Source organism: Mesoplodon densirostris, chromosome 3 (assembly GCF_025265405.1).
Source record: "Mesoplodon densirostris isolate mMesDen1 chromosome 3, mMesDen1 primary haplotype, whole genome shotgun sequence".
In the NCBI taxonomy this organism is placed as follows: Eukaryota; Metazoa; Chordata; class Mammalia; order Artiodactyla; family Ziphiidae; genus Mesoplodon; species Mesoplodon densirostris.
In genome coordinates, this window is record NC_082663.1 from 149,138,676 (window position 1) to 149,165,314 (window position 26,639).

At 54.4% G+C, this 26,639-nt stretch overlaps 1 protein-coding gene across 9 annotated transcripts in view; it reads left to right on the top strand.

Moving 5' to 3' along the window:
- Nucleotides 1-26,639, top strand: part of PTPRS (protein tyrosine phosphatase receptor type S) — a 102,617-nt gene that overhangs the window by 41,031 nt on the left and 34,947 nt on the right. For all 9 annotated transcript variants that reach the window (XM_060094394.1, XM_060094397.1, XM_060094396.1 and 6 more), the window contains 4 exons: nucleotides 4,211-4,356; nucleotides 4,935-5,076; nucleotides 11,157-11,345; nucleotides 17,460-17,570. In XM_060094394.1, coding sequence (XP_059950377.1) covers nucleotides 4,211-4,356; nucleotides 4,935-5,076; nucleotides 11,157-11,345; nucleotides 17,460-17,570 — 588 coding nt within the window. The remainder of the gene's footprint in view (nucleotides 1-4,210; nucleotides 4,357-4,934; nucleotides 5,077-11,156; nucleotides 11,346-17,459; nucleotides 17,571-26,639) is intronic.

Consider the following 26,639-nt stretch of genomic DNA (forward strand, 5'->3'; position numbering starts at 1 on the left):
AAGGCATAGCCTGTGCAAAGGTCCTGGGGCAGAACTGTGCCTGGTGTGTTGGAGGAACAGTGAGGAGGCCCGTGTGTCTGGAGCATAGTGAACGAGGGGGAGAGAAGGAGGAGGGGATGAGGCAGGTTGTGCAGGGCCTTGTGGGCAGCAGAGAGGACATGGCTTGTACCCCAGGGAGGTGGGAGCCCTGGAGGGCTGTGGGCAGAGGAGGGGCAGGTCCTGACTGAGGTGCTCACAGGTGCCCTCTGGCTGCTGAGGGAGGACAGGATGGGGGGGATGCCAGGGCAGAGGAGACTGCAGTGGTCCAGGTGAGCCATGAGGGAGTGTGACCCAGGCTATCAGCACGGGGCATGTAGCCGGGGCCAGCTCTGTGGATGCTCCCTCAGTGAGCCCTGGAATTCTTTTTTTGTTTGGCCACACTGCGTGTAGCATGTGGAATCTTAGTTCCCTGACCAGGGATCGAACCCGTGCCCCCTGCAGTGGAAGTGCGGAGTCCTAACCACTGGACCTCCAGGGAATTCCCCTGGAATTGTTACTACTGTATCCCTTTAGGTGTTGGTAGTGGCCTAGACTCAAACCCAGGCCTCCGTCTCCAAAGCTGGGGCATCTTGACCCCAGGAGGTGGTCTGTTTAGCAGGAACCCTGTCATCTGGGGGCCAGCAGAGGGGCTGTGGGCACTGTGATTGGCACTGCCAGCTTCAAGGAGTAGCCCAGGTCCTCAGGAAACCATTCAGGTGGGAGCTGTCAGGTGGTAGAGAGCCCGGGCAGGCAGCTGATGTGTCCACCATCCAGCACCAAGAAGAGTGATTTCTGCCCTAAAAACAGCTTCTGGTCCTGTGGGGCCTTCCCAGGGTGCTGTGCGGCCAGCCCAGGCTGGGTTGGAGGGGACTGGTGGGTGGGTCTCCAGCTCTGACACCAGATTTTTCTCTGCAAAATCTGAAATGGAAAAACAGAAATCAGGCCAAGCCCTTCCCAGGCTCTGCGCTGTTGGCATCGCCACTCTGAACCTCGGTCTCTTCATCTAAGAAACAGGAACACCCAGGGTGCTCTCCATCACTGAAGACCCACAACCCTGTATATCAAGTGTACTATTTGCAGGGCTTTGGGAGCCCAATAGGCCCAGGTTGGAATCTTAGCTCTTGCCCATCACAAGCTGGGTGACTGGGGGCCAGTGGCTCACCCTTTCTGAGTCTCAGAATAGAGCTGAGTGTGAGAACAGGCCCAGCACAAAAGCAGCGCTTGCTTGCCACAGGCTGTGGCCATACCCCAGTGTGTCTTTCTTATGTCTGGGGCCCCTTTGTCAAGAAGAGGACGGGAGGGTTTGTCCAAATGAGAGAATCTAAGCGTCTGCAAGAAATATTCTAATGGGGGATGCAACGGGCGGAGAAAGCTCTTCCGGGCTGGCTGGGATCCCAGAGCCGCCTGGAGGTAAGCCGAGAGGCGTCTGCCCTGCAGCGAGGGGGCACCAGGGAGCGAATGGGCAGCTTCATTGGGCCCAGCATTAGGCAAGCATCAAGGTTCAAAGCCCCAGTTTTTCAAGGGTCACTGGGCACAGAGAAGTGGTATGGTGGGATCCCAAGGAGTGGGGTCTGTTTCATGCCCACCCTACCAGGTGGCACATAACCAAGTATTTCAACCCAGTGTGATCGGGGCCGTGATGGAAGGAGGCACCCATGGAAGGATGGGGACAGAGGGCGTCCTGACCCGGCCAGTGGTAGTCCAAGAAGGCTCCCTGGGGGAGGTGCTGGCTGAGCTGAGGTTGAAGCCGCCAGATGAAGAGAGGAGGAGGGACAGCACGGGCTCCCATCGTGTCTCGTTTCCTGGATTGGAGGGTGCTCGGGGTGTCTTCCCTGCTCCGAGTCATAAAAAGGCAGCTGGATGCGTCTCACTCCCTGCAGCCTGCTTCTTCCCTTCCTTCCAGTGGCTCCCCAGGGAGGATTTTTCCCAGAAGCGAGATTCCTGACCTGACCACAGAGACTTCCCCCCATGACCTTGGCTGGGGACCCATATGGCCCCAGTCACCATTCCTGTAGGAGGGGCAACCCAGGCAGGCAGAGCCAGAGAGGCAGGCCCAACCCAGGGCTCAGCGTGGAGCAAAAACATCAAAAATCAGGCTCAGGGCCTGGAGGTGAGAGGAACAGAAGACGTGGGCCTGGGGACAATAGACCCAGGATCAAACCCTGGTGCTGTCATTTCTGAGCTGTGTGACCTCATGCAAGCTCATTAACCTCCCTGAATCTGTACAATCCCATCTGTACAGTGGAATTAACAATCACTTCCCCAGCAAGATACACAGGATTTGAGCGAGCCCACTGATGCCTGCATGCAGTGGATCTACTGATTTTCCAGAGAGGTGACCAGTGTAGACTTATATGGTCATATCAACGGGAGCACAGCCTGGAATGAGGGAGGTGAGGCCAGTCAAGCCACTGAGACGGGGACTCTATTTTGTTCAAAGCCCAGCCTGAGTCACAGATGGGAGAAATTGGGCTCTGTGGCACCCAGACTTGGAACCTGAGGCCTCCTTGAACTTCTCGGCACTTCTGAGCAGCCAGAACTTTCTAGGTGAACCTGAGTGGCTCAGTGCTCAGAGGCCTGGCGTTGCTCAAGCTTGAGTTGTTCATCCTCTCTCTGCCTCTCCTCAGGCCCCAAACTTTTACTTACTTAATATATTTCTTTAATTGGCTCACCTTTCTATTCAGACCTTACAAAAATAATAATTTCAATTTATCTTCAAATAGTTCTAAATGTAAAAAAGTTACCAGGGTATGAAACCTTCTTTCCCGTGTCCAGCCACCTGCTTTCTCCTCCCAGAGGCAGCTGTTGTTTCTGTGCATGTACGCGTGCGCACACACACACACACTTTCCCCATTTTCATTTTTCTCATCACACAAACAGGAGCATTTACTATACTTTTTACCCCTCACTTTTTGTCCATTTCATAGTGTATTTTGCTGTTCCTGTCCTAGTAGTTCATTACAAAAGCATCCTTGTCCCTTTTTACAGCTGCATAGTATTCTACTTAGTGGGTGGCCCAGTGTTCATTTAATCATCCCCTTTTGTTGTTTTGTTGTATATGTAGGTTGTTTCCCTCGGGACCTTTTAAGTATGTTGCAGCCCTTGGGTCTGTTGGTAAAACTCTCAGAAGTAACTGAATTCATTTTATGGGATACATTGTAGCATTACTGTGGATGGAAATCCAGTATCCCTTTGGGTGATACATAGGTTACTGTGAAAAGTCAATAAAAAAAAGAGGACAAGGTTAATGAACTCTCAGGTACTGTAGCCTGTCCGAGGTGCAGAGTTGAGGCTGTGTCGGCATCAAAGACATAGTAGCTCCCACTTGAGACTTACCTGGGGAGACTTAGCACATCAGATCATCATGAGGGGCAAAGGACGGGGGCACAGGACCAGCCCGGTTCAAATCCCCACTCAGCCACTGGCTGGCTGTGTCGAAGCAAGTGCCTTGCCTGGTCTGTGCCTTGGTTTTCTCGAGTGTGAAATGAGGATCATGGTGGCTCTGTCCCCCAGCACTGTCAGAAGGATGTGATGTTGCTGAGTGTACACCATCCGCATACAGTAGGCGCTCAATAAGCCCTTGCTCTAGTGGTTGGCAGCATCCGATCACCAATTTTGAGCTCTGGCCTCCAGCTCTGACGCCTTGAGTTAGGACATCTCCCACGGATGAAGAGGCTGGAGCCCTGGGTTCGATCTCTGGTCTGGCTCTGACCTCAGGTCCCTTGGTCACCCCTCTGCTTCCCTGTTTGATGCCTCAGTCTCCCCACATGTCCCATCAGGGGATTAGACCAAGTTCTCTCCTCTCAAGTCTTTTTAAGATCAAGGACCCTCCATAGTTTGGTCACTACTGAGGGCCTTCAGGGGCTGAATTTAGGGACCCCAAAGTCTCAGGGGTATCCCCTCTCACCTTCCCCTGTGGCACTGGGTCTGAGCAGGTGTGCCCACGTGAGGTGTGTCCTCGTGTGAGTATGTGTGGCTGTTGTATCCGGGTGGGGGGTGGAGGTGCTGGGCAGGGCCCGGGGTACCCACAGGGGGCAGTGGTATCATTTCTTCTTCTCTCAAGCCTTCCTGTCGGGCCCACATGGTACCTCTGGCCGGACAGAGGCTGGAGGGCATGTTTACCTGGCCCCATAGGGTCCTCGTCACATGCCCGGGCCCACCAGAGCCCCTCTGCTTCCTGTTCTCTCCCCAGAGCCCCCCAGGTTCATCAAAGAACCCAAGGACCAGATTGGCGTGTCAGGGGGCGTGGCCTCCTTTGTGTGTCAGGCCACGGGAGATCCCAAGCCACGCGTGACCTGGAACAAGAAGGGCAAGAAGGTCAATTCACAGCGCTTTGAGGTGAGTCGGGGAGGGGGGAGGGGAGGGGAGACAGCTGAGGGCCAGCCCCACCCCTGGACGGGCCACGGCAGCTCAGCCACAGAAGCCGTCCCAGAAACGTTCCCCAGATGGAGCACGGGCAGTCAGGGCAGGCACCCTCTCCAGACAGGTCCCTTCTCTTCTCCCACCCACTCTCTGCCACGTGCACCCCCCACCATGTGCCCCATGAGGGCCCTTCAGGCTCGCTTGTTCTGCCACCTTTGTGCTGTGTGGCCTCAAGCAACTCCCTGCCCTATCTGAATCTTATCTCACCACTGCACACAGAAGGGAATTCACAACTCTGCACAAGTACATGGTCAGACACACACATTTCCACATCCAGCATGCCTTCGCATGCCTATCACATGCCTGTCACCAGACTTACGTGTGAGTGTCACACTCCCACTTATGCACAATACCCTTTACTTGTACAGACCGTTTTCTGTCTCCAGCATCTTTACATGGATGTATACACACATGTGTGTACAGCCCCCAGCTCCTCTCCTGTTCACGCCTGGGACCCCAGCCTCACCCTGACCTTTGTCTCCTACCCATGGCAGACGATTGAGTTTGATGGGAGTGCAGGGGCCGTGCTGAGGATCCAGCCACTCCGGACACCCCGGGATGAGAACGTGTACGAGTGTGTGGCCCAAAACTCAGTCGGGGAGATCACTGTCCATGCCAAGCTCACTGTCCTCCGAGGTATTGGGCTCCCCAGGGTGGGTCGGGGAGGACCTGGGGCCTGGACTCTGGGGACAAATACCAAAGGGATTCGTGAAAGTCTTGCTTTGGATGTTCTCTTTGGGGGGACCTTGATCTCCTTTTTTTAGCCTGTAATACAACTGGGGCCTAGAGCCTTCGGGTAGGAATTTACTGAGTCTTTGCCGAAAAGAAGAGTGTTAAGGGACTAGAATCATCTCCATTTGTCATCTTAATCATGCTCTTCTGATTACAAGAGGCAGATCCAACTCAAACTGAGAATTCATTGGTTCATGTAATTAAAATATCTGTGGAGTAGACTAGCTTCAGGTTTAGCTGGATCCAGGAGCTCGTATGATGTTCTCAGAGTTCACTTTCTGCCTCTGGGTTTGTTTTCTTCCCTATCAACTGTATCCTTAGTGAGATTTCCCCCATTAGCCCCAGGCTCCGGGGCCCCCTGGACTAAATGACCCAGGACTGCTGCTGTTCGTTGGCCCAGCTTGGGTCAGATGACCATCCCTGAGTTGGTCAATGTGTCTGGAGGAACAAGTACTCTGATGGGCAGAGTCTTCCCTGGAGTCAAGTAGATGGGGTCAGTAAGGGGTGGTTCCCCTAAAGAAACAAAGGAGGAATAGAGGCTGGCTAGGCAGAAACAGCTAAATATCACCTCCTCATAGATTCACGCAGATCCTTCCTGTGGACTTCTTGCTGGCCTCATTCAGGTGGACTAGGGACCAGGAAATGGCTTCCTTATTGTAAAACAGCATCATTCAGACAGTCTCACCACAAACCCGCCTGCCCCCGACCCCGGCTGCTCCCTGCTGCCTTCTCCCTTGCCAGGTGGTTTTAACCCAGGGGCCTGCAACTTGAGTTCGCGTCCTGGCACTGCCCCTCTGTAGCTTTGTGACCTTGGGCAAGTTAATGAACCTCTCTGAGCTGCAGTGTCCTCACCTCCAAAGTGGGATAATAATGATGTTCACCACAAGGGATTGTTTCAGAACCAGATACAAGTGGGGGACCAGCATGGTGCCACGAGGGGAACAAGCATTTGGTTGATTCTACCGATCTGATATTATTATCATTGTGGTTGTTGTTATTCTGGTTGTGACAAGACAGCTGCCACCAGCCATACTGCAGCTGTCAGGTGGGTGGGTGGGTAGGTGGATTCTGCCTGTCGCCTACAGGGGCACCCTGACCCTGTCTGATCTCTAAGTAGAAGCCACTTGGAACTTCCCTGGTGGTCCATTGGTTAAGACTTTGCGCTTCCACTGCAGGGGATGTGGGGTCCCTGGTCAGGGAACTAAGATCCCATATGCTGCGCGGCATGGCCAAAAGGAAAAAAAAAAATACAAGCCATTGCCAGCCATTGGGGGCAGGTGGCCCCCACATGTGGCTCCCAGGTTGGGAGTCATCCAGTGTCCTCCCAGGCAGTGGAGCCACGGTCAGCTTGGAGCTCTGGGAGGAGCTGTCACATTGGCTGCAGGGGCACGTGGTCCCAGACGCTGGTGTGCGACCGCCCTCAGAAGGCTCTGCCGTTACCGCCTGGAAATTCCTAGTAATTTTTTAACAAGAGGCCTCATAGTTTCATTGTGTGTGTGTCCTGGAGCCCATCCTGCTGGCGGATTGAGGGAGGAGGAGGGAAGGGGAGGGGTCCACCCGCCCCAGCCTGCCCCAGCCCGCCCCGCCTCTTCCCAGCAGATATTTTTGCCCTGACCTTTCTCAGGAACAGCCCGCCTCCCGCCCCGCCCCCCGCTACTGTGCCAGCCTCCATTGTAAGCGCTCAGAGAGTTAAAAGGACACGCTGTGAATCTATTAACCGCCCAGTCTCTGGGAGTCTGGGAAAGACACATCTCCGTTCCCCGCCTCCCCCAACAAGACCCTTGGCATCTCTCTGTTCTCGGGCCGCCTAGAAAGACGTGGCGCTTGGGCTGGGCGCCCAGCCCAGAGCGTTTGACCCAGAACGCCTGTGCCCACTGCCTCCCCCGCCTCGGCCCCCCCCCGCCCGCCCCGAGCCCCAGGGACACCCTCCCCACACCCCCACACCCCCCCACCCCACCCCCCACCGCGGCTGAGCGGGAAGGTCTGGGCTGCCGGGCCCAGCACCCCCAGCTTCCCTTCCTCCGCTGCCATCTGATTGTGGACCCTGCTCACACCTCCCGCGCTGTTGTTTTAATTAAACTCCGAGGAATCAGGCACAATGTGGTACTCGATGAACATTTTTGTTTAATTAGGAGCTCTCGGTAACGTCAGGCGGCCGCGGCCTCCCCCACCCTGGCTGGCTGCCGCCCACAGGCACTCATGGGGGCCCCTCGCGGGGCTGCACGCACCCAGGAAGTGCTCATGTGTGGACACGCGTGGGGTGCGGGTGCATACATGGGTGAGCACGCATGCACACTCATGCACCCGTGCACATACACACAGAGGAAACGGGTGCACAGAGGGACGCCAGCAGACCCAGCCCCCAGCATGCCTGGGCCAGCTTTGAGCACCAAGAATTGAGGCCCAGTTGTCTTGGCCCGAACCTCCGGTGACGTCATCAGTAGCCAATCAGAACCATTCATGAGGTGGTCCAGGCCTCCGGCCGGGAAGAACAAACTGGGTGCGGACCGAGCTCAGACAGGCTCCAGCCACCCCATCTGACCCCACAGGTCCAGGCCCGGCTTGGGGGTTCTGCAGATGCCGGCCACACCCAGCTTCCTCCAGGCTTACCTCGGCCTGGGTTCAAATCCCAGCCTTGCTGTGTCCTGGTTGTATGACCCGGGCAGGTACGCATGTGTTTGAGCCTCAGTTTCCCCCTCTGTGAAATAGATCCCATCTCAGAGGTGGGCACAGAAAGCTACCTTACAGGGCCTGGTACATAGTGCTCAGGACTTGGGACTGGGGCCGTTTTCCTCTACGAAGCGACCCCTGCCTGGGCCGGAACCACAGCTCTCTTGTTTAACTGGGGACACGGGGTGATGGTGCCCCGGCCAGGCTCTCCCTTACCCTGTCTTGGCCTCCTGCCCCTTCCGTGTACCTGGGTTTCTGTTCCCTCCTCACATGGTGGCCTCTGGCCCACCTCTTCCCCAGCCCCCTGTCCATCCCCCAACACACCCACCATGCCCGGTGCCCCTCCTGGGCATTTGTAAGCAAATACACATTTATTATTTCCTTTTTACACAAATAGCAGCTTTATCTTTACCAGGAGGCAGCAAGCTTCTTCTGTAAAACACCAGAGTAAATATTTTTGACTCTGCAGGCTAGACAGTGTCTCTTGCAACTTCTCAGTTCAGGAAAGCTGTGTAGATGATGAGGAAACCAATGGGCGTGGCCGTGCACCAATAAAATTTTATCAACAAAAACAAGCGGGGCCTCAGGTTTGGCCCAGGGGCTGTAGTTTTTTGTTTTTGTTTTTGTTTTCTTTAATTAATTTGGCTGCGCTGGGTCTTAGTTGCAGCACATGGGATCTTTCATTGCGGTGCACGGGCTTCTCTCTTGTTGCGGCATGCGGGCTCCAGAGCGCACAGGCTCAGTTGCAGCACGCAGGCTTAGTTGCCCCGCAGTATGTGGGATCTTAGTTCCCCGAGCAGGGATCGAACCCGCATCCCCTGCATTGGAAGGCGGATTCTTAACCACTGCGCCACCAGGGAAGTCCCAGGGGCTGTAGTTTTTGATCCTTGGTCTACACATCTTTTACACTGAACTCTGTCCACTTAGGAATGCATCTTGGAGTTTGTTACGAAGCTGTCTGTAAGGCGATTCCTTCTGCTTGTTTCGGGGACCGATCCATAGATGGCCCAGGTCTCTGTTGACAGGTGTTTAGATTGTTGCCAGCATTTTCCCGTTACTGTTGGCGCCTCAGGAAAACGTCTGCCTTCCTCCTTGAGTGCACGGGCCTGGGGAGGCAGCCGCTGAGCTGAGGGCTCGGGGGTCTCAGGTGGATGGTACCAACTCGCCCCTTCTGGCCCCGCTGTACCAATGAACATTCCTGCCAGCTGCCGACTCGCAGGCCTGTTTCTCCTCGGTCTCATCAGCCCTGCGTGCGATCACTTTTTTGTCACTTGTCCATCAGGGGTGGGGCAGGGACTGTGTTCGTTTGCTAGAGCTGCTCTGACAAAGTACCACGGGCTGGGCGGCTTACATCACATGTTTTTTTCACAGTCTGGAGGCTGGAGGTCCTTGATCAAGGTGTCGGCAGGGTTGGTTCCTTCTGAGGCCTCTCTCCTTGCCTCAGAGACAGCCGTCTTCTCCTGGGTCTTTACATGGTCTCCACTCTGTGTGTGCCTGGTTCTTAATCTCCTCTTCTTATGAGGACACCAGTCGTGTTGGATGAGGGTCGCCCTAATACCGCATTTGACTTAATGACCTTTCTAAAGACTCTGTCTCCAAGTACAATCTAATTCTGAGGTCCCGAGGGTTAGGGCCTCAACCTATGTATTGGAGGAGGGGGAAGGTACACATTTCAGCCCATAACAAGGGGGCTAGTGGCTGTTTTAAGTTTAGCTGAGGAAGCCTGCCCTATCCCAGGGGACCCTTTGTCCACTGCAGATGACAGGCCATACCAGAGCTGGGGGTTTTAGGGGTGAGAACAAAAGAATCCAGGAGTCCAGGTGCTGGAGGGGGAGGGCAAAGGTGCAGGAGGGGGTGGGACCTGGTGGGAGGCTGTTGAGCTGCATACCCCACCGTGGCATCAACTCCAGCTGAGTCAGGCCATGGAGCCCATGGTGCGATGTGCAAATTACATGAACGAAGGCCACCTGCCCCATTGCCTCAGGCCAGAACCACATTCTTTTTTTAAAAAAAAATTTTATTGGGGTATAATTGACTTACAGTGTTGTATTAGTATCAGGTGTACAGCGAAGTGTATCTGTTATACAAATACATATATCCACTCTTTTTTTTTAAGATTTTTTTTTTAATTTATTTATCTTTGGCTGTTGGGTCTTCGTTGCTGCGCGCGGGCTTTCTCTAGTTGTGGCGAGCAGGGGCTACTCCTCGTTGAGGTGCACGGGCTTCTCATTGCGGTGGCTTCTCTTGCTGCAGAGCACGGGCTCTAGGCGCGCGGGCCTCAGTAGTTGTGGCACGTGGGCTCAGTAGTTGTGGCACGTGGGCTCAGTAGTTGTGGCACACAGGCTTTAGTAGTTGTGGCTCGTGGGCTCTAGAGCATGGGCTCAGTAGTAGGCACACCTGCTGTGTGCCAGGACCTGCATGGGGCGGTAGGGACGTGGCATAGACACGGATACATCATGATCCATGGAGTTTGACACTTGGATGTTCTGGAGTCCAGGAGAATTTTTTATGATTATTGTTATTATTTTGGCCATGCTGTGCGGCATGCAGGATCTTAGTTCCCCAACCAGGGATCAAACCCATGCTCCCTGCAGTGAAAGCATGGAGTCCTAACCATTGGACCACTAGGGAAGTCCCCAGGAGGATTTATAACTTGGGGCCACGAGCTAGCCTGAGGTGACGTGGATGCCCAAGGGTGATGCAGGAGGGGGTGTGATGACTTTGGGGACCAAGGTGGCTGGTGTGGCTGGATGGAGAGAGCAAGAAGTGTGAGGCTGGCGTGTGACGGGGCAGCCGAGGCCGGCGGGGGCCAGCGTCGGGCAAGGAGGCTGGGTTCCTCCAGAGGGTGGTGGGGGCCACGGGCAGCAGGGGGGCAGTGTGGTGCCATTTACATTCCAAAAAGCTCCTTCTGGCTGCTGTAAAATAACCCAAGGGTTTTGTAGCCTCTGCGCTGCTGACATCAGGGCTGGATCATCCTCTGCAGGGCCATCCTAGGCGCTGGGAGGGGTGGAGCAGTATCCCTGGGCCCACTGACTCAATGCCAGGAGTGACAACCATAGATGTCCACAGACATGGCCCAGTGTTGCCTGGGGGCAGGATCGCCCCGAGTCAGAGGTACTGATCTAGCCTGATGTTCTTCCAACAGTTCCCCGACATGAGAGTGGTCTTTCTCACAGACAGAGAAAGAAACAGGCCACAGGAGGTCACCCAGCCAGGCAGGGGCTGGACCCAGGGCCCGTCCCTGAGCCCCACCCTGGTGGGATGGCCTTGTGACAACTGGGCCTCTGCTTTGTTTTTCCCGTCTCCACCCTCAGAGGACCAGCTGCCCCCTGGTTTCCCCAACATCGACATGGGCCCCCAGCTGAAGGTGGTAGAGCGGACACGGACAGCTACTATGCTCTGTGCTGCGAGTGGCAACCCTGACCCCGAGATCACCTGGTTCAAGGACTTCTTGCCCGTGGACCCCAGTGCCAGCAATGGGCGCATCAAGCAGCTGCGATCAGGTGAGCACAGGTGGCCAGGAGGATGCGGGAGCCACAGAGGGTAGAAGGGGGAGGGCAGCATCCCAGGGCCCAAGCCCTGGGGACTGATGGAGGACAGAAAGGCAGAGCTGATGTGCAGCCACGGAGGGCATTGGTATTGGGGGAGAAAGTGTCTTCAGCGCTGAACCAGTGGGGATGTAATAGGATATAGACGGGCAGGTGTAATGGGGAGCTATGGTGGATGGTAGGGGGAGCGTTCTTCAGTGCCTGCATGGAGGTATAATGGACCCAGATATGTACAATGATGGGCAGCTGCAGCGGCCGCAGGGGCAGAGGGTCTCCAGTACCCAAGCAGTGGGGTCCTTATGAGGCACAGATAGTTGCGGGTGATGGAAACCCACAGAGGAGGGTGGGTGTCTACAGTGCCCCAACAGCGGGGACACAGTGGGGGAACAGACAGAGGTGATGGGGAGCTATGGAAGGTGGCAGAGGGAGGGTATCTTCTGTGCTAAAGCAGTAGACTTGTCCAGTGAGGATATAATGGGGTCCAGACAGGTAGGAGTAGAGGGGAGCATAAGGCAAAGGCAAGAAAGTATTTCCAGTGCTGAAGCAGTGGGTGTCTCCAGAGGAGATGGTGGGCATAGACAGGTAAGGTACTGGGGAGCCATAGAGGGCTACAGGGAGAGAGTGTCTCCAAGACCGAAGCAGTAAGGACGTGATGGGGCATGGACAGGCAGTCCAGCCTGTTTGTCTAGGCCCCGGCCGGGATAGGGGAGCCTTGGACAGAGCACAAGGCCTTGGCCACCTTGGGGCCGGGCACTTCACAGTCGTGTCTTAGCACAGCACCTCTGTGCCCCTGTCTGTGGGTCCATCTCTCTGGGGGGCTGTGTGTGCCTTGTGTCGGCTGTCTTAACTGCCTCACGAATGTTCGCGTGTGTGTGTCCGGGCTCCCCGTGTGTCCTGACCTGCTCCCCGTCTGTGGGCACACACAGGCTGTGCCATCGGCACAGGGTTGCCTCCCCACCCCACATAGCAAAGCTTGTCCACGTGTGTCTCGGTCACACGTGTATCCGCGTGACAGTCCCGTGTGCACGTCTCAGGCTGGTCCTTGTGGGCGCGGACACGTGTGTGGTCGGGATGTGCCCACGGGCACACACGCATGTTTCAGTCACATGGACACGTGTTGGTGCACCTTCTCTTTTCTCTCTCCCCTTCCTCTGAGGGCCCCGCCCTGGAGCCACCCCTGCCTGAAGGCCACCCCATCCTTCTCAGCTCCCCTCCCCCCCACTCAGTGCCCAGTCCCGTCCTCTGAGGAGTCCTGTCTGCCCATCCTCTGCTTTCTCCTTCCCTCAACAAAGACCCAAACCCTGAAAAGGGGCAGATGTTAAGCCCAGAATTTCTTCCCGGGAGAGACCTGGACCTCGCACTGGGGAGAGACGTAGCCTTCCCTGTCCCGACCCGTCTGAGGATATTTGCAGCTTGGGGGGTTCAGCTGGGGGAGTGATGGCAACCTTTGGGGTCCAGTTGCTTCTCTGCTGGTTTCCACCATTGTCGCCCCAATATAATGAAATGATAAAGAGTGTGGACCTCGGCGCCCCATCCCCTGGGTCTCAGCATCCTCATACACCGTGCCTATTCCCTAGCGTTTCTGTGAGGGGCCCCTGACAGGCCTCCTGGCATGTAGCAAGTGCTCAGTGAACATCAGCTGCTTTAAAAATCATAATCAAGGGACTTCCCTGGTGGTCTGGTGGTTAAGACTCCGAGCTTCCACTGCAGGAGGCGCGGGTTTGATCCCTGGTCGGGGAACTAACACCCCACAAGCCGCACAGCACGGCCAAAGGAAAAAAAAAAATTGTAATCAATCTGATCATTATTCTGACCTCCCCTCCCGCACCCACGAGGATACAGGCTTCTGCATAACCACCCGTTAATGTTCCTGTTCTCTTTTCTTGTCCCTCCGTTGTAAACGTTCAGAAACCTTTGGTAAGTTTAATTTCTTCACCACGTCAACAACTAACGCCCCCCCACCACCGTGTCCCCCCCTTCCCGTCCCCTCCCCTCAGACTAACGGCCACCGTGACAGTAACTGTGACCCACTCCACGTGGCATGTTTACTAACGTCTCCCCCCACCCACCCCCCTGCCCCTGACCACCCAGCCCTCCCCATCTGGGCACCCGGGGGCTGCAGAGAGAGGAGCCCAAAAGGAAAAGAGGAAAAAAGACAAGACCACGAGGGGCTAGTGGAGCTTCGCACATACGGCACCCCCTGCCCCATTCTGGGCCTTGACACTGCTGGAAAATGTGAAATTACAGAAGTTTGCAGGCTGGATCTAGGGAGAGGGAGGAATGTTCCAGCTGGGCTAGTACTGGGTGTATCTCGTCCTCTTTTCCCAGCCCAGCCTAAATCCCCTGAATCCAACTTGCTGGGCTAATTCTTACTAAGGTAAGAATGACTGATATTGGCCCATGATAGTAACTTCTCATCTTCCTCGGAATAGAAAGCAAAACCACCTTTAATATCCAAGAGGTGTATCTTTTCCTCTCAACATAGTGGCCATGGGCTATTTGGCTATCTTGGGAAGTTCTGTCCTTTGGCCTCTGGCTTCTGCCACTTGGACTATGGTGATAGTCCAAGTGTAGTAAAACAGCCTGAGCCAGAGCTGACCTAGATTCCCACTGACCCAGATTTTCGCTCTCCACGGTGCAGCCTTAGGCAAATTCCCCTCCCTCCTCCTCTCTCCCCTCCCTCCGTGTGAAGAGGGGGAGTGGCCCCATTAGTTTGGGGATTTTGTAAGAGATAATATAGGGCCCCCCTAAAGTTCTAGAGGGGCCCCAGCCTGGGAGGCCGGAGAGCTGGGTTCAAGGCTCACCCCTGCCTCTGACTCATGGCATGACAGTTCCTTGACCCCTTGTGGGCCTCAGTTTGTTCATCTGCAAAACGGGCCTGGGCCAGACAGAAAGAGCTGTGTTTTCTCACCCTCGGTGGCTTCCCTGCCCTGGCCTTGGGGTGCCCAGGTCCTCAGCAGAGAGAGAGGGGGCCCAGATCTCCCCTGGTAAGATGAGCAGAGGGTGGGAAACTCTAGCCCGGCACCACCATTTCTGGTCTCCTGAGGTGTCCCAGCCCCCAGCGCCCATATAGACACATAGATCGTTCTCTTCCTCTTTTCCTTTTGGACGTTAAGGAGGCTGCCGGGCCCTCCCTCTGCCCTCCATCCCCTTTCACTGCCCTCCCCTGTCCCTCCTACTTGGCCTGTCTGTAACACCTTCCCTTTGCTTTATTAATGCCCAGCCCTGGGGCACTAACCCCTCTCCCCCTTCTCTAACAAGACCCCTGAGACCCCCATCATTCCGTGACCCTCCCAAGAAGGAATAGGAGGGGAGGTCGTGGACCTCCCTCCCTCAGCCCAGAAGAAAGGCAGCCCACAGGGCCAGGCGAGGCCATGGACCTCCCTGGGGCATGGCCACGCCCCTCAGGCCAGTCCAGAGGGGCTTCTAGACTCAGCCCCTCCTTCCCCAGGAGATTCTTGCCTCCTACGGGAAGCCCTCCGGATTCTTCCTCAGCGAGGCCTGCAGGGTGTGTAGGCCCAGGGCTGCCTCAGCGCCCCCTCCCAGCCCCGGGGGCAGAGTGTTCAGGCCTGGCTCGTGGCCCAGCTCCGCCTCCCTGGGGCCCCCTGGCCCCGCCAGGACTGCCTTCTGACATTCACCTGACTCTCTCTGCTTCCCTTACAGAAAGCACTCCGATCCGAGGTAAGAGGCTCTCTCCTCACCCACCCACCCACTCACACTCTCTCTCGCTGCCCGCCCAGCCCCCCAGGCTCCACGGGGGGCTGCCCCAGGCCCCCCTCCACATGTGTTCTCCTCGCCACCCCGCCCAGTGTCTGTGCAGTCTCTGTGTCTATGTCACTATCTGTGGCTGGGGGCTGAGTGTGGCCGTGGTGGCCCCTTGGGTCACCTGGCCGCAGTCGGGGTTGTGTCCTCAGGAAGGGGCAGCGTCTCCCATGCCCACCCAGAGCACTGGCAGTCAGGCTTCTGACCACTGCTCTGTATGCAGCCCTCATCCGTCTCTAGCCTTGGTTTTTCCCATCTGTACAATGGACGTGCAGAGGGGGCCTTCCAGCTCTGAAGCTTTGATTTGGGTGGCGGGGCAGGAGGAGTGGAGGGTCCAGCTTGAGGGAGCAGAGAGACAGGCAGTCTCAAAGGCAGCCCCATGGTGCTGCCCTTAGAGAATAGACTAGAACAGGCCTGGGTGGGAGCCCTAGGGAAGAGTCCATGTCTAGTCCTGACTTTGCCACGAAATGCTGTGTGACCTTGAGCAGGCTCCCTGCCCTCTCTGGGCCTCCATAGTAATACCTGCCTGCCTGCTTCCCTGGAACCTTGAGGTTGGTAGGAAGTGTTATGGAGGGGCAGAAGCCTAATCCACGGCCCCCAGAGAGAACTTCCCCTCACTTCCGTGGGATACCCACAAACAAAGCTGGGAGGAGGGGTCTGCTCGGGACCTTGGACTGGATTTTTGGACTCCTGGTGCCAGGGACTCTGATCAAAACCTGTGATTGGGAGAAACAACAACAACAGCAAACAAAAACAACAAGAAGAACAGCAAACAAAAACAATGTGTGATTGAAACACATTTGGAGATACTCCCTCACCTTCATTTAGCAGTCAACCAGTCACAGGGTCCAGGACTGTGAGTCTAACATACTTATAGATATTTACGCAGTTTTATTTACTTATGAAAAGGAGGATTTTGGTCCAGGCCTTTGATTTCAAACATAACTGTGGAAACCTCTGCCTCATTTTTAATTTGTTCACGGACACTCAAGTACTTGATCAAGGCCCATGATTTCAAACATACTTAGAGATGTATTTTACTTGTGAAAATGAAGATTTGTCCCAGGCCTGTGGTTTCAGATATCTTTGGGGAAATCTTGGCCACGTTTTCATTTAGTTGTGAGCACCGTAGTGTGTGATCAAGGCTCTGTGCTTTTAAATATTCTTAAGAAGGTTCATTCATTTTCACATGTTCCTGGGAAGTGAAGTCTTTCATCTGGGCCTGTGATTTCAAACATATTGTGGGAAAATCTGCCCTATTTTCATTTACTTGTGGGCACCAAGACCTTTGATCTGGGCCTGTGATTTTAAATAAGCTTGAGAAAATTGACCTCTTTTTAAAATTCTTATTCACTCATGACCAACAAATTCTTTGATCCAGGTTTATAATTTCAAGCACGCTGGGGGCATTTCAGCCTCAACTTTATTTGCACGGGTTACAGGTTTTCCTTCACACCTGATTTCAAACACTTTTGAAAATTCTCCCCATTAAGCTATGAGCACCGTGGACTTGGGTCTCCATCTGTGATTGCAAACACACTTGAGAAAATTCATTTACTTGTGAGCATCCGGAATCCTGAATCCAGGCCCGTGGTTTTAAAACAGATCTGTGAATTCAGACTGACTGACTTAGATGACTTTAAATCTCTGGGGAAATTCACTCTTCAATCAGTTTCAGGTACAGAAAGCGTGGATCCAGGCCTTTGCTTTCAAACATACTTGTATATCCTGAAATTGAAACACCCTCGAAGATATACACCCCTGTCTCCGTTTCTGGACACCGTGGGCCTTGAGGCCTGTGATTCCAAACATACTTGAGGAACCCAGACCCACGGTCATTTACACACGGGCACTGGTTGAAACCAGCAGGCGATCACCAGCTCCCTGAATTGGCACATCATTTGTGGTGGCCCCTTACGTGTCAGGGTCTTTGGAACGGCTGCTGTGGGTTGGGACTGCCAACCTGCTTTGCACCCCACCCTGCCTGGAGAACATCACTTGGTGCTCTCCTGAAAACACATTCTCCCCAGTTTTGTCACTCAACTTGGCAGTCGTTTACGAGGTCCCAGCTGAGGGTGGAGGATTTGTGGGGCAGGCGGTATGTTCAGGCCAGGATGGGCCAGGATCGGGGTGGGGAAAGGCAGGCAGGGAGGCCCTGACCCAGTGGGGGCTTCTAGGCTGACTCAGCTTTTTCATCTGCCTCTCCGGCCCAGACCGACTAAGAGACAGGACTCTGGGACAGCCCTCCCACCACCCCTACCTCGAGGTGTCCCCTAATGGGCCAGGCCTTGTCCCCTTTACCCACAGGAGCCCTGCAGATTGAGAGCAGCGAGGAGACCGACCAGGGCAAATACGAGTGCGTGGCGACCAACAGCGCAGGCGTGCGCTACTCCTCACCCGCCAATCTCTACGTGCGAGGTAGGGAATGCCACGTCCAGGTCGAAGGCAGGGACCCGCCCCACCCGTCCCCCTTCCTCCTCGGGCTCACAGCCTCCGGGCTCCCCTGTCCCCTGCAGACCCCAGCAGGCAGGCCCAGCCCCGCTTGTGGCCGCGGGACCTTGGGCGAGGCTGTGTCCCTCTCTGGACCTCAGTGTCCTCGCCTGTAAAATGGGGGCAGCTTCAACCCCCACCCCCACCCCCGTGCCTTGTGATGGCTGCCCCGTGGGCTGCAGGACTTGGGGTGGGGGGCGGCAGGAGGGAATGGGGCAGGGCCGGAGGGGTCAGTCGTGGGCCTACAGGGCCGGGGGAGCCTGCAGGCCTCTGCCCCACCCCGCCCGCCCGCCCGCCCATCCGAGTCGGCTTCTGTGGTGTGTCGTGCAGTGCCTCCCCTTTGCTGTGTGCTCGCTTCGCTTCTCCAGACTCGTGGCCTCGTAGCTCCCTGCTTCACCGTCCCCCTAATCTAAGAGTTGGGGAGGGGTCTTCAAGGCTGCCCCTACCAGCCCCACGCCCTCAGCTGTCTCTGAGCCCGGTGCTCTCCTAGTCACCCTCAGAGAAGGGCTCCTTTAGGCAGATACCCTGGGGCTTGGGCTGAGGCTTGTCAGTTTCCCACTTAGTCACGCCTGGAAGCACGGGGGTCCTTGCCCTGACACCCCCACCCACCCAAGGAGGGCCTGGGAAGCGGCTACACATACTTTCTTCTGGGCCCCTTGGTGTCCCCTCAAAGGTGCCAGGTTGGGGGGGCTGCCCCTACTCCTAGATGTCTCTGTGGACCCCGTCTCATCCCTGGGTCGGTTCTCTTCCGTCCTTTCAGAAATTTTAATTTGTTTCCTCCTCCATCTCCTGTATCCCCTTGGCTGTTTCGGATCCGATTCATGGTAGAAACAGCTCCCGCCTGCCAGGAAACAGGGTCCCGTTCATCCCCCCGGGCTGCCCCAATTGGCTCTGTATACTTGACCCCATGCCCGCCATCTTCGGGCCTCCGTTTCCCCCGTTCGACGCACCACGCCCCTGCCGTTCTCCACCTGGGAGGCCGTGCGGCTCCTCCCTCACCCGGAGACCTTCAGCCCCTTGGTCCCCAATAAGCACGGCCCCAACCAGCCCTGAAGCAGCACCTTGGCTGCCCTTGGGTTCTGCATCTCGTCTCTGAGGAGGAAGGAAGCTGCCTGGCGGGAGGGGACGGGGACGCCGGGGCGGGGGCGGGCAGGGGGCACACATCCGATCCGATGCCACGGCACCTCTGGTGAGTTATAGCGTGTCCACGATTCCAACTGACTGGTCTTCGTCTAACCTGCTTATTTCTCTGCAAACACCTGGGATGGGGGTTTGTAAGTCTTGCAGAGTTCAAGGAGGACAGTGTGGGCAGCAGGCATGGGGCAGGGCGGGGGCGGGGCCTCTAGCCCGGGTGCGACAAGGGAGGGGGGCCTTCTGTGTCCTCAGCACCCCCCGCCCCGTCCCAGAGGTGGGGTCCTTTCTTTTGGGGGGGGTCCAGCTTCCCATTCTTTGCCTGGGTCTCAGACGCTCCAAAATTGAATTTAAAAAAAATCGTGGAAGGCAAATGTAGATCTTGTATGTCAAGGAAAGAACGGAGGAAAGACTAAAAGGTCGTTGCTGTTCTTTTTATTTTTTAATTTTAATTTTTTTTTTTTGGTTTAAAGAAAACAAAAAAAATCAACAAACTATTGCAGCTTTTAGCCTTGGGAAGTCCTCTTTTTACTCTCTGTATCTCCCCTATTTTTTCTCTTCTCCCCATGTCATTGTGTTCTGCATCAAACCCCCTTTACATCCCTCAGAGCTTCGAGAAGGTTGGTGTGTTTTTTTCTTTTTTACTTTCTTTACCCACATTTTTACATTCCGAAAGTGACACACACACGCAAGAAACACACACAGACAGGCACACGGACACACGCAGACATGCACACAGAAAATAATAGAAAAACGAACTAAAAAAAAAAATGACGAATACAAATAATGAGCTCAACGTGAACAAAACAAAACAAAAAACCACCAAGTGAGAGCAAAAACCCAGAAAGACACGAAAATTTCAGCCGCGCCCAGCCCGGCCTAGGGCCGGCCGCACACATGCGATGCTTGCATTGTGGTCGCCTCTATGCATCCTTTGGTAATGTTGTTGCTAAGTTTTTTGCACTCCTCGTCGTCATGGTAACTTGGGCCTGATGCATGCTGGGAGAATGTAAAAATCTTCTCTGCATGCCACTCTTGTCGGTTCGGTTTGGTGAATTCCCAACGCCTTCTGTTGGAGTGTTTCTCGTCTTCCGTTCCGTTTTTCTCCTTTGGTTTTCTTCGTTTTTTTCTTTCTAACTTCCTTTTATTTAATTATTAATGTTGATTTTGTTTCGTTTGGGGGGGAAAAACCAATTGGTTCGTTCTTTTTTCCCCCCTCCCATCCCCTTCACCCAACCCCCTCCTCCCCCAAAGTGTTTCGTCTTTGGTTCTGTCCTGTGTTTCCGTGCTCTTTGGTTTGGGTTTCTTGGGCTGAGCTGTTGTGTGGTTGTTCTCCAAACGCATTGTGATTTAAAAGCCAGTGTTCCTGTCCCAACCACCATCCAGGAGGGCGGAAGGGGTCCCACAGCTGGGATGCTGGGGCAGAAAGTGACCGCCTGGGCTCAAGAGCACAAGGGAGGTGGCATAGACAGATGGTGGGAGGTCAGAACCTGGATGGGGTGTGTGAGGAGAGCAGCCCAATTTGCCAGCTCTGTTTTACCCAGAGCTGATGCCTCAGCCCCACAGGGCAGCCATGTTGGAAGGGAGCTTAAGCAGGCATGTTTCCATCCTTCTGCCTCAGCATGAGACCACCTCCCACCCTCGCAAACAACGCCAAAACAGGCATTTGAAGCACAGCTGAATGGGTAGCCGGCATTTTGAGTTCTTGTTCATTGGAGCAACACGTCCAAATATGAGAACTGGCCACCTTTCAGTGGACCGTCCTCCCAGAATGATGCATGCTTGGCACTGCATAGGCAGTGCTCAACATGGTAGCTGGTGTGATGACTTTTTGCATCCTGGCTGGGTACCAATACGGATCCACCCATCAGAAAATGTAGCATGACAGACTTTGGAAGAACTACTTGGCCAGTTATTCTGCCCTTTTCTGCCCTTTAGTGCTACGCCTCTGCCTCCCAGATGATGTTGGCTGCTTCCCCCACCACCTCACAGGCTCTGGGCCCAGTCACAGGTGTCTTTTGTCCAGCAACACAGCACGGTCACTTTCTGAGTACCTGAGCATCAGAACTGTGGAATTCTGGAGAAAACCCTGGGGAACTTTGGGCACAGCCCCCACCCCCCACCCCCACTTCCCCAGCTCTCCCTCTGCCTTTCTCTCTCTTTCAGCTCTCTTTCTCTCTGTGTGTTTCTCTCACTCTTGAAACCTTTGGAGATGTTCGCTCCCATCTTCTATTCCCTCCCTGAGGAAAGGCAAGCCCTTGAGAGCCCCATTCCAACCCCAAATAAAAAACAACCCCCAATAAAATATCCCTTTAGATTTATAACCACTAGCCCCCAGCTTACTATCCAACACTGATGATAGTGGAGGGCTGAGATCAGCTTGTTTGGGGTCACCTTTTTCTCTCTCTTGTCCCTCACCTGCCTTCTCTAAACTCCCAGTTATTAAGTTCAGGGGCAAGTTGGCAAGAGGACTTCAGAAACAATAACAAGGGATTTATTTTTCCTGTCTCATTTTGAATCCAGAGTGAGAGCTGCCAGGCAGAACCTCTCCAAAAGATGGAAGACAGAGGTCTCCCGGCCCCTTCACTAAAGCTGGGTCCCAGTGAATTGAAACTGAGAGGTGGCTGAGGGTCTCTGAAGACCACTTGGACTTTTGGGGCAGTATAGACTGGTGGTGGGAGCACAGACTTGCTGCTTGGGGAGACCTAGATTCAAGTACTGCCTCTGCCCCTCCCCGGCTGTGTGACCTTGGGCTAGTCACTTGGTTGCTTGGAGTCCCTATTTCTTCATCTGAATAATAGGAAGCATTGATTTACCTAGCTCACAGGGTAGTTGGGAGGATTCCATCGAGCAAATTAATGCTCATCTTGTGCCCTGTGTACTGCATGGCACATAGGAAATCGCAAGTGAAGTTGTAAAACAGGAAAATCGAGTTCAGATAAATGGTCTGGGCAAGTCGCTTTCCTTTGGGGACCTCAGTTTCCCCATCATGTATTTCAAACATCCACTGTTTGAATAAGATGGCTTATAGGAAACTGCTTTGAAAAGAATTGGAGGGAAGATGTTAATTCATTTGCTCAGATCTCATTTTTTGCTAATGCATTTCTGAGCCCATCTCATGGTCTCATTCTCTCCTGGCTCCAACCCCATTCCCATGAGATCAGTGGCCTCCCCAGAGCCACATCTCTCATCTTAATCCCTGTCACGCCCCCAGGAAGTTCTATGGCCAGAGTATCAGAAGGGGGCAAAAAAAAAAAAAAGGAACAGTTTGGATGTTAGGCTACCTTTGCAGATAAGTACCAGCCCAGCAGAAGAGAAGAGCCACCTAGCATGTTCTGGCCTGAAAGCTACAAGCATTTACAGTGTTACCAGAGCAACCAATCCTGGGAGTTATTTGCACCGAATCCCCACCCTCAACCTAACTCTTCTTTCAATTCACAGTCTCCAGCTTCTGCTGACCCTGGGTGATCCACGGGGTGGAATATTCAGATTTACCCTTCTCCTGCAGTATATCTCTGCTATTCAAAGGACCAAGGTCAAAACCAAGCCCATTTTTTTAATGCAGCTGGGAGCTCTGCTTCCAGAGCTCTCCTAAGGAAGATGCAGCTCAGACTTTGACAGGGTGGGAACATGATCAGGTTATATTCTCCCTGGCTGTTAATATTCTTTAACATCTTTAAAATTGTCAGCCTTTAAGGTGCGAATTAGTGGCTAACGATGGTGTCTTTACCACTTGGTCTAGCATCATAGCATTATTGAACCACGGTGCAGGACCCGGTTAAATGGTGTGCCACCCACCTGATGACATAGGAACATGCGGGGAGAACTTGGAGCGAGCTAGAGACAGGGGAAAGAACTTTCCACCTTCAAGGGACTTAGGATATTCCCAGGATCTTGGAAGAAGCCAGATGGGGATAATTTAACGCCAGTTCTCAATGCTGAGCTAAGAGATCGGGACTCAATATACAGTACCAGAGGGAGATCCAGATTGCCCCAATTTCCAGGTGTTCTTCAGAACCTTTTATCTGAAACCCATCCCCAGGCCTCTTCAGATCAGTTCATAGCATGGAATTCTGTGGGGCAGATTGTTTTTAAAATTAAAACTCTGGCACCCAAGCCGTGTAATTGGTGGATGTGACCTCTAGGTGTTCCCCTTACCTCCTGGCACCCCCAAACAAGAGTAGATACAGATATTGGGCCTGGAACCCGCCCCCCGCCACCTCCTGTATCTCCAGAAAGACTACCACTGGGGTATGTTGGCGACCTCCCCTGGCTCCTGATCATACCTGGCATGCCACCCCACCCTTCACCCCCAAAGCCCCTGACTTGACCCTGGTGGTAGGCAGTGGCAGGTCAAGACCCAGCCCTTCTCCTCATCCCACCCTCATCCCAAGGGGAGAGGGGGCTCCAGGGGTGGGAAGGCAGGCTTATTTGGGCATGGCGGGTCGGGGTGGGTGGTGCGGGGCTGTTTTCCAGGAACACTGAGCTCTAGACACCTCGCCTGCTGCCTGCCTCACACCCTTTGCATTGCTGTTTCCTCTGTTTTTGGGGGGTGAGGGGAACATTAGATTACACCTTGTCATTCGGAAAGCCCCGTGTCTCTGGCGGCCGCGGCGAGGGGACAAGGGGAATCAGTCGATTGGCAAGATATCATCCCATTTTCTCCTAGAACCAGGAAAAAAAAATCGGGAGAGAGAAGGTACCAAAAAAAAAAACAAAAACCAACAATAAAAAGTATCTTTAGCGCATCAAAATGTCCAGCTCAAAATGACAAGAGCTTGTCAAGGCCGCTGGTCAGCCCGTGGGCCAGGGGTCCAGCCAGGTCCCTCCAGGCCTTGCACGCTATCCCAATGGCGGAGGGAGCTGCTGGTGGGAGTGGGGAGGCAGGGTGGCGGAGAAGGGTGGGGGGGAAGGAAGATGCACAGGCCAGGCCTCAGGGCGGTACCCACCCTCCCTGGGCCACAGGCTGGGGTTCAAGGGAGGGGCTTTGGAATTAGGCCTCGGACCCCTTCCTGTCCCCTGACAGGTGTAATCTAAGCTTAAGTAAATCCTGTGGAGGCTGCAGAACTGGCACCTCTCCCCTCCCCTCCCCATCCACATCCTCATTTTGGAGTCCGGAGGAGCACCCAGCAGCCTCTCCCACCCCAAAATGCCCAGCAGAGCCCCCCCACCCTTCAGAGCTGCGGCTTGCTGAATCGTTGAGATGTCTGACACTGTTGAGTTCCCTACCTAGTGCTCCAACCAGATCACCTCACTTTTGAGTTTTCCCCCTCACCCTTCCCCAACCCCTCCTCCCCTGGGGCACCCCTCCCCGACCCCCACTTTCTTGGTTTTTGAGTTTCTGCCTCTTCCTGCCTGGGGGAGGGGTCGTCTCCCGGTTGCTTTGAAGGTTTTTGAGTTGTTTTTCCATGTGAATCGGGGTTTGAAGCGACCCGCCCCCCCCAACCCACCACCCTCCCACCGCCCACCCTTCTGATCCCCTCACCCACGCGGGTCCCCCCCACTGGGACCCCCCCGGCTACTCGGTGACGAGAAGAGCTGGAAACGAGAGCCAGCTGGAGCGTGCTGAGGACCAAGGCTGGTGTGGTCCCCTTATAACCTGCCTGGACCCTCCATTCAGGTCGGTAATTGGGGGCGGGGGTCCCGCGGGGCCACTCCGTCCCATGGGTTCCGTGCCCACCTTACTTTTCTAACCTGCACCTCAAGCTTGCAGCCAGGGGTGGAAAGATGATGTGGGTGGGAGTCAGCACCAAACTGGGCAGAACACAGCGTCAGCCGCCCGCCCTCGCCAACTGGAAGGATGCCCAGAGGCCTTATGAGACCCTCTCGGGGTTTTTAAGCCACCTAGTGCTCATGGGCACAATCCTCCCCTAACTCGTGGCAAACCAGCCCTCTTCCTGCTGCACACCCTTAGAAACGAATGGGGTAGGTGAGAAAGCAAGTGGGCAAAGTGTCTTAGGTGTCAGCCTTTATAGCATATTGGCAGATCCATTTAATTGATGGCTGCCGGCCATGTTGGGGATTGTGAGCACCAAAATTACAGTTGTTGATAAATGCCGTCCCACACTTAACTGACTTATAATTAACAACCCTGTACAGCAAGTCTGTTATGTGTTCAAGATGTATGCCTTGTGTCTACTTCTGAAAAGTGTTAGAGGTACCTTCCAAATTATGACACTCCTAAGGGAAGATATTTTAAGATAAGATCCAATGTGAACAGGGTCTTTGGGGCATGATGTTGAGCCTTACACACATAAATTGGGATTGTATTAACCTTTAAATCCTAAAGCTAGCCCTTATTCCCTCTGATGTTCCAATAATCCCTTTCAGTACGAACCTTTTACTGATGGCTTCTGGACATTTATTTTGATGGCTGCTGGATATTTTTCAACTGATGATTATTCAGTTGATAGGTGTATATGGGTGATGGGTACTTTTGCCCTCTTTGGTATCCCCAGAGGGTAAGGACACAAGTTTGAAAGCCAAGAAGGGACACGTAGATATAATTCTTGCTAATTACCACGGTAAGAGAAGGCTCACTTTATCTCAGAGGTAGGGATCAGGCATCCCTGGCTTTGAGCTCTGGCCCTACCACTCCTTTCTTTGTGTCTTCCAACTAGCCCTAGCTCCTCTCTGGGCCTCCACTGCTTCCTCCACAAAATGGGCATGAGGTCACTGGCCTCTCAAAGTGGGAGGGATTCAATAGAAATTCTTCCCATTACTTTTTTTTTTTTTTTTAACTAATTCATCCCCAAACTCCCTCAATGATGAGCATCTCATTGATCTTTCCAGCATCCTGGAAGGCCAGAAGGAAACTTCACTGGCCCATGCCCAGGCTGAGCATCTTCTGTGTGCTGGGCACTGCCCCAGTCAGCTTAATGGCCTTCTCAACACATCACCGATGGCCTCCATTTCACAAAGGAGGAAACTGAGGCTCCCGGAGGATGAGGGCCCTTCCCAGGGCTCATCCAGCCTCATCAGCCCCCCACCTCTGCCGGAGCAGGTTTTCCATGGGACTCTGAGGTCTTGAGGAGTTTACCTTGCTGTGTGATTCAAGTGACTTGGCCTCTGTTTGTTTAGCTCTCAACGAAGAGCAGGGAGAATCACTGAGAAGTGGGGCTCCTGTGGCTGGGTTGGTTTGCTCCGAAGGTTCTTTTTCGATGAGGATCTCACCTCTGTGGCCGCCTCGAGCTTCTGCCGGGACCCTTGGGTGCTGGGTGGGGAGGCCAGATGCTGTGTTCTGCCAGGGTTGGGGGGCACCTCCCTGGGGAAGCCACAGCCGTCCTCCTTTCAGACCCCGATTTTCAGCCCCACACCCATTCCATGTTTTTTTGTTTGGTTGGTTTTTTTCTTGCTTTCAGGTGTTTTTTTGTTTTGGAGGGGTTTTTTGTTTGGTTGGTTTTTTTGGATTATTTCCCCCCACCACCCCACTTTGTTTTTTCATTTGTTTGCCCTGGTTTTGTTTTGGATGTCGATGCCGTTTTCTGTCCTTGATTAATTAGCTCCCTCACACTCATCCCCCATTGTGTTCCGTTTCCATGACAACGCAGCGTTTGGGCATCCCACTCGTGCCTCGCTGTGGATGCCGGCGGCTGGCCTGGACCGCGTCCGCTGGCTGGCCGGACCCCATTCTACCCTGATACCTCCACCCAGCCCTGCCAGAGAGCCGCTCCCCCATCTCAGAGCCCAGCCCCGCCCCTCACCCCCAGTCTGTCTGCATGGCCCCTCTGTCTCCCCTCCCTGCCCACCCCACCTCCTCCCCCCTGCCGAACACCTTCCACTTCCTCCATCCTGTCTCCAGCGTGACTCCTGGACTTTTCGCGGGGCTTCCTTTTCCGAAGGGCTGCCAGCTTTCTTGGCCCTCCC